Source organism: Micromesistius poutassou (assembly GCF_964030765.1).
Source record: "Micromesistius poutassou genome assembly, chromosome: 12".
Taxonomy (NCBI): domain Eukaryota; kingdom Metazoa; phylum Chordata; class Actinopteri; order Gadiformes; family Gadidae; genus Micromesistius; species Micromesistius poutassou.
Window position 1 is genome coordinate 4,051,193 of NC_140282.1, and position 7,500 is coordinate 4,058,692.

The window sequence follows — 7,500 nt, forward strand, 5'->3', positions numbered from 1 at the left end:
TATTTTGTCTCAAACGGTGAACTCTTACAAACCTCGAAACTATTACCCCCACTGAGATTCAACAAAATAATTGAAATGCAAGGTTGTTTTTTTGTGTTGTTTTTCACCATTTAATTTAACTGGTTCCGACCAGCCGAACAGAACCCACCATGAACACGACTTCCAAGCAGCTCCCCCAAGCCAAACAGAACTAACCACGAACTGGTTCCGACCAGCACTCCAGCCCAACAGAACCAATCATGGACATGACTTCCAAGCGGCCCCCGGGCCCGACAGAACTAACCTTAACACACTGCAGCTCCTGGTGGGATCTGTGTCTTACACACACAGCTTGACTGAGATAAGCATCCAAGTCTTCTAGAGATAGCTGCTGCACCTAGACACACACACACACACACACACACACACACACACACACACACACACACACACACACACACACACACACACACACACACACACACACACACACACACACACACACACACACACACACACACAGAAAAGTGTGCATGGTTAGGAATTACAAACACATCCCAGTCTGTTGATATCTTCTGTTTTCTGTGTGCGACTTGTTTGTTTGGTCTGCTGTCTGTGCTGTAGCCAAACAGAGAGAGAGAAACAATGCTGCTTGTCAGACATAAGGATGCCTAGTTGTGTGGACAAAACAAACAAATCCCGCAGCAACTTGAATGGAGTAGGGCCAATTGAATGTGAATAGAGCAGTGGAGAAAAGGCTGGCAGGAGCAGATGAATTCCCCCCAGCTGTATAGTTATTCCTCAACGCATGACGATGCATCCGCCCCTCCATCTGTCCCAGCTACTTTTACTATTGGGCTCAGTTTCAGCCTTAGTCATCAAGGTGTAGTCAGTCCATACATGTTCCAATCGTATCCGTTTATGGCCGGATTTGAATGTTTAAAAGAGTTTATGCCTCAGTGATCAAGGTGTAGTCAGTCCATACATGTTCCAATCTCTGTTTTATGGCCGGATTTGAATGTTTTAGAGAGAATACACACACATCAGTAGACTGTGTTAGGTCTGTGTTGAAGACTTAGCCTACACAACGCTTGTCTCATGTTGATGTAGATGTAGATAGATACATAGACGGGTACTTTATGGCTTCCCCCCGAGGGGACATTGGGTCTGACCAACGGCAGACCATAACACAAAATATCAATATGAAAAGGCAATACTGGAGCGTAACATAAACAGTGAGCTTTGTCAATGTCGTTGTGGTTCCAAACACTGGGTGGGTTGTTTATTGTGAGTGAAAGTCCGATATCATATAAATCTAATCGCCGATAAAGATCAGTGATATAGACAGCTATGTTTAGAACGAAAAGGTTAGAGTGTTAATTCAAGTATTCCAAGTACTACTAATTAATTAATTTGTACTACTCATTAATTTGTATACACAACGGTTGTGGTTTTTCAATGAGCAACGGACCTCATTGTTATTTAAAACCATTCATGGCCTCAGGTTGCTACCGGTGTTGTTGACTAAAGAAGTGCAGCTCGCACAATAGCAGCTAAACAAGCCCGTTTCTTTAGCTAAACCGCGCACACATTGGCTGATATTGGCCGCCATCGAACCATGACAAAAGACGCAAGAGACGGTCAACAAATGGTGTTTAGCATAACAGCACTCGTTGATAAAGTAACTGTTTACCTCCTCCCGGTTACATAACAGTGTCAGTCTGACACTGGTGCCCAAGTGAATCCAATGCAACAGCAACCAGGGTAGGGGTTTAAAAAAACTACAATTCAGAAATTGCTTAACTAATTATGATGAAACAATAAACGTATAACGATATGATTGAAAAGGCAGCGAGTGAATTATACCAAATATTAGACAAAACATTTCTCAAAAATACATATATCAAAACAAAAGTATAGAGTATAGTATGGTGCAATAAGGTTTCTATCAAATCATTTCCCCTTGTCTTTAAGGTGTACTGAAACTAAACGTGAACTAGTTGTTTCGGTGAAATGTGAAACTTAGCAAAGAATCTTTTGTGCCGTTCATTATTATAGATTCTACTCCATGTGAATGCCAGTCCCTGCATTTCTAATATCAACTGACGTTCATATCGCTATTCGTCTCAAAGAAAAGCAGCGCACTGGGATGACTTATGTTGGCTTGAACGTTGGCTTGAAGCAGCCCACTTACAGCTGAGAGGCCAAACGACTCCACTGATTACAGGGTGAGAGACGTAAACACAGTGCGGTTACCCTCCCATGTCGGAACGAGGCGCTAACATAAATGAAAATGAAATGGAGCAAATCAGTGTAAAGATTCAATCATTTGTCTGTGAAGTTCAAAAAAAAAAACCTGATTGGGGTTCATCCCTCTGCTGCACAGGGGATTTAACAAATCATATGATTTCCATAAACGTATTCCATTACTTGCTAACCGTCCGGCGTCACTCTCCCACCCCCATCAAACGAAAAGCAAACGGAGGCATAAGTCAGGGCGGTGGGTTGGAAAAAAAAACACAACACTAATAATATCAACTTGAACTTTGCACGGTTTTCAAGAAACCCGACTACATATCGTCCGGACGCCGGTATGACAGTTTAATACGAGTGAAAAAACTACCTGAAGCATCAAGTGTGTGACCAGACACATAGTGGCAAGGAGTGAGTCTTCTTCTATGGTTCCATACAGCGGCGAGAACTCCTGGCAGTCGAAGATGGACAAGAAGCACGCCAAGCGGGGATCAGACAGCGCGGGCCCTCTGCCGAACCATAATGACTCCAGACTTGGCTCATCCTCTGTACAGAACACACAGGGAGAGAGAAGGGTTACACTCGGTATTGGACACCCATGTTGTCTATCTGTCTGTCATTACCTAGACTCTAGAAGGCTGTAAGAAGCAGGGTAACCCTGTTGGCATTACTAGAACACACTTTTCAACTCATTGGCATTGAATTGTAATAAACAAAACGACTTACTGTTAGGAATACCCTTTCACCAACAAGTGGAGCATGTCGCTCAGTTTTTTGACATTGTATTTGCGTATGTTCGATCTGTGAATTCTCTCCATCAAAGGTAGAATTCTGGCTTGCTTGATTAATTGGTGACACCGTTTCGCATTCCAAAACTAGGCAACACACTTTTTTTTATCCTCCCTCCTTTACATGCAATGAAACAGGTAACAGTACCTGACATGCTGGGAGGTACAGGGTGGACTAATTCAGGTTCCTTTAGAGGGTTTCCAGCAAAGACAAACCACTCTTTGACAGCTGGCCCCTGCGTACTGATTCCTGAAAACACAAGAAAGGAACTTTGACATATTGTTTTGAAACTAATACTTCATTATCAGATCTCATTCTGAATGAATGGGTCTTGACCATGTATTCACACTCCAAGAATGATTCTGTATTTTGTGTCTGACAGAGCAAAATAGGGACGCCCCAGAGGGAGATACACAGAGACAGATAAAGAGAGAGATAGAGAGACAGCAAGAGGATGCATGTACCTTTATCACAGGGCAGCAGTACTCGGTATATACGTTGCCTGCAGGTCTTATAGACCAGTGCCTGAGGGAGCAGCTCAGTGTCTTCTTCGTCCTCCATAGTGTTACTACACTCAACCACTCCTTCAAACACAACACTGTACACCATAAAGCTCTCCGCTGTGATGTGCTTTTCCCTACACACCTGAGGAAACCAATGAAAGCAACATCTATTGAGGAGAACCTGTGGACAAAGATGGCAGTAGCAGGTGTTTTTGAATTAACAGGATCGTTGTGCTGAAATTACCTTTAAGATTTCAGGGCTAACATATCTCTCCATCACACAGGAGGTACCATGGGGAACGACTTGGGTGTCGACCACATCGAGAGGTCCCTGCCCAGGGAGTATGTAGGAGCGAACTCCACTCTCCAGGAGTTTTCGGTCAGGATCTGAGAGACCCAGTGACTGAGGGATAAGCCCTGGATTCTCCGCTTCACTGCCCCACACAGAGCGTACCAGCTGGGCTACGGCAAACACAATTTCACCTTTGGAAGCACCAGGATATGAAGGGCCTCTCCTGAGGAAACATACATAAAGTTACAGCAGCTTTTCTTAGTGTAAATGATTTAATGGTTTGATGGTTTAATTTTCTGGGTAATAAAGATCCATTATTAAAGTAACGAATGACTACCACAACAAAAAAATCGATAACATGTGTCAAAATCCTTGGCAAATACCTGTATGCGGCCATAGCATTGCTCCTGATTTTCTGCATCCGCTCCTCTGACACAATGTCATTGCCTAGAATACAGGCCAGCAGAGGTAGCTGGTCAACAGCCAGGCCCAACGTCTGGCACAGGCTGTCCTGGTTGTAGGTGACTGTCGTCATTCGATCCAAATTCAGCTTCGCGACTGACAGGTAGGGGGCACTTTAAGAAGATACAAGTTAAAAATAACATAATAACAACAAAATGAAAATAATGTTATCTGATTGTAGAGGAAATGAAGCTCAATAGACACACTACAGACAAATCACAAGTCATCAAACAAACATTTAAACTGTTTGACCTGTTAAAAATGACGAAGTCTGAGTCCTGTCCCAGAATTCCCATGCTGCCATGGCGACGAGCATAGCTGGCGATCTCATAGTCCGCCTCTCGCATAGAGCAAAACACCTCCTGACCCAGTGACCTAAGCACAAGTCATCTTGAAATATGTCACCACCAATGGCAGAGCCGCTTGAATACTCGGTTGCACAGTGTGAGTCATGACGATAAACAAGTAGACGGGGCTATTAATGGCCACTATTGTTGAGCGCAGTGCTGACCTAAGGGCAAAGCGTGTGAAAGTCGCCAGACCAGATGGGAGACAGAAGAGCTCTCGGCCCGGCTGCACCCCGTGGATTTTAATGTGACGGAAGACCTTGGAGATCTCCCCGTTGACTCTGCGTCGCCTCCTCACCTTAGCAGGGGAGAGGAAGAGTTGTTGGTTGAACGAACACATCAGCAGGAAGACTAAATGTAATTCTCTTTGTCAAGAGCAATCTATCATCCGAAGAGCGCTACTACTATACTCCTATACTATTTACCGTCTAGTCACTAAGCATTTCATCCACAGCGTTTACAGCGAATATACATACATGTCATGTAGGAGCAGGTAGGAGTTAGGCATTTTGCTTATTAAGAATGCCTAAAGGTAGATTATGAACATTCGGGAGCAAACCCAATCCTTTTGGCTGGGAGTCAAACCCTGTTACTGCTACACTATCCCTGCTGAGGCTCATATAATGAGCACCTGTCTGCTACACTGCCATAAAAACGTGTGACGCTATCAAAAGGTGTCGCTCTGTGTTGTCTTATTGCTACACCTGAACAACAGGGGCAATACATCTATTTAATTTGGCTCCTACAAGCCCAATTTGTGGTTTGCTGAGTTAAAGTGGATAAGAGATATGACCAATGTCATATCATGCCAATGTCAATGCCATGTCAATCATTTACAGATCAACTAGCATACACGCAGCACTGTCAGGCTTTCCCAGTAGTACTGCTGGAGCTGCTTTACATGTAAAGAACTGCTTTACATGTTCTATCAGGAGATGAGAATGGAGACGTTGGAAAAAACAATTGGTTTAAAGATAGATGTCCTTTCCTTACCCACTCTGGTCTCTTCTGTTCATCCACCACCCCGTCGAAAAAGAAGACCAGCCTGATGCCCGCGCTGGTGAAGGCCTTCACCCAGCGTACCAGGTTGTTTATGTATTCCTTCCACTGACCCCCACACACCCAGTCCTCACAGGAGTACCAGGAACGCAGGCAGGCCATGCCATCCACCACTAGTGTGGGGCCTAGGGATAGAAATGAAAATGTTACCAAAGAGAAGCCTTTGACTGAGCAATATAATGTGATGCTAACATACAAAAGTATTATGATATACACAGGATCAAGGGCACAGTGGATTTCTCTATTGTTTGACAATAGGGCTTTTATGTCAAAATGCATCATGGGAATTTTGGTTGAATTTGGCAGTTTAAAATACATCAATGTCTCCCCATTGACAAATCATTGAAATGATCACAACATGAGTAATGCTAAACAATGACCAAAACAATGTAGACAATGCTTATTTTGTATTATTCAGTGTGTTTAGAATATATTATTTTGACTGAAATCAACTGAACTGCTCTTGGCTGTAGACGTAGATATGTGCTGGTTTTTGGACAGATGTTGCTGTGCCATTTTCCTCAGGTTCACTGGCACACACACGCCTGGGCTGAAATGGTCCACAAATTGTTGTAGACCCTTCACGCCCATTTCTGTGGACGGAGTTTTTTGTTTTTAATAAAACCGCATACATAATTTGAACATAAAGTTTCATTAGTATCACAATTGAAGTACAGAATTCCGTGCACGTACGTCATATGAAACCCCAAAGTCTGAAAACATTTGAATACATGCAGGTTCGATAATAACATAGAAAGGGTGATGATAGGGACGGCTGCGTCATTATTTGGAATAAACATCTGAAACTGAAACAATGGGTTGTTTGAAGGGCTGAATGGTTAAACGTTCACCCGCATTTTAAATAAGAGACTAGAATAAATGTAATTATTACTATCCACGCCAGTGGAAAGTAAGAAACAAATTATGCTTATTGTGCATACACTCCTCAAATAGGGCAACTGGGAGACGTTGCGTTACCTGGCATATAGCCTACCTTTAGAGTTAAGATATTATTTAGCTTACTATAAGAGTGTTTAGCAGCTTTGGATCAGGATGAACGTAGGGCAGAAGCAGAGAAGCGGCAGCCCTCGGGATATTGTTATTGAAATCAGTTCCTGTTTACAACGTCCTGCGTCATCACGTTGCAAAACAAAGCGCACGTGCTCGAAACTTTTAAGCGTGTGGAGAACATGAGATCCAGAGCTATGTAGAATGAGATCATGTTGGCTGAAAAACAATCTTTCTACTCCATGAGAATGCCGGGATAATAAAATGACGACAAATAAATATGATGTACTTATTTTCTGTTTTTTATTACTTTGAGTCGTTTTATGAATACATTAATAAATGTTGCCATACTATCAAACAACAGCAAAAGACAAAAACGTTGGCTAAGCAAAAAGGCATACTTTTAAAACAAATTGAAAATGTCCATTAATGGTACTTTCCAGTGAAGGATATTTATTGTTAAATGTGTTTCGACAATGGAAAATAATCTGCAGGTAGGCCTATATTTAACTTTAATTCAGTTTTATTGACAAAATGGAATCAACCATTAACAATTCCCAATGTGGATAGCCTCAGAACACATATATCCTTCAACAAAGGCAAACTAGAGTGTACACAATCTGTTCATGAAAAGTTCTGCCTTGGAAAAAACTTTTATTGCTATTTTTTTGGTTGAAATAAAAGTTAAGTAAGCGGTAAGAGGAAAAATGTCCAACAGGTACTCCTTAAAATGTTCCTTGAGTTTTAAGCTTTTAAGTCTATCTCCAACAACAGAGCATAGCCCCTCTGTGCTCAGAGTAAGCCAGGG

General features: G+C 42.4%; 1 protein-coding gene across 2 annotated transcripts in view; it reads right to left on the reverse strand.

The window, feature by feature from the left end:
* Positions 1–6,777, reverse strand: part of fam120b (family with sequence similarity 120 member B) — a 15,859-nt gene extending 9,082 nt beyond the window's left edge. For both annotated transcript variants that reach the window (XM_084476106.1, XM_084476105.1), the window contains exons 1-11: positions 6,679–6,777; positions 6,143–6,277; positions 5,619–5,809; positions 4,790–4,923; positions 4,531–4,653; positions 4,200–4,391; positions 3,769–4,039; positions 3,486–3,666; positions 3,169–3,270; positions 2,603–2,778; positions 284–376 (exon numbers count right to left, since the gene is read on the reverse strand). In XM_084476106.1, coding sequence (XP_084332232.1) covers positions 284–376; positions 2,603–2,778; positions 3,169–3,270; positions 3,486–3,666; positions 3,769–4,039; positions 4,200–4,391; positions 4,531–4,653; positions 4,790–4,923; positions 5,619–5,809; positions 6,143–6,275 — 1,596 coding nt within the window. In that variant the 5' untranslated portion in view covers positions 6,276–6,277; positions 6,679–6,777. The remainder of the gene's footprint in view (positions 1–283; positions 377–2,602; positions 2,779–3,168; positions 3,271–3,485; positions 3,667–3,768; positions 4,040–4,199; positions 4,392–4,530; positions 4,654–4,789; positions 4,924–5,618; positions 5,810–6,142; positions 6,278–6,678) is intronic.
* Between the last annotated feature and the right edge of the window lie 723 nt (positions 6,778–7,500).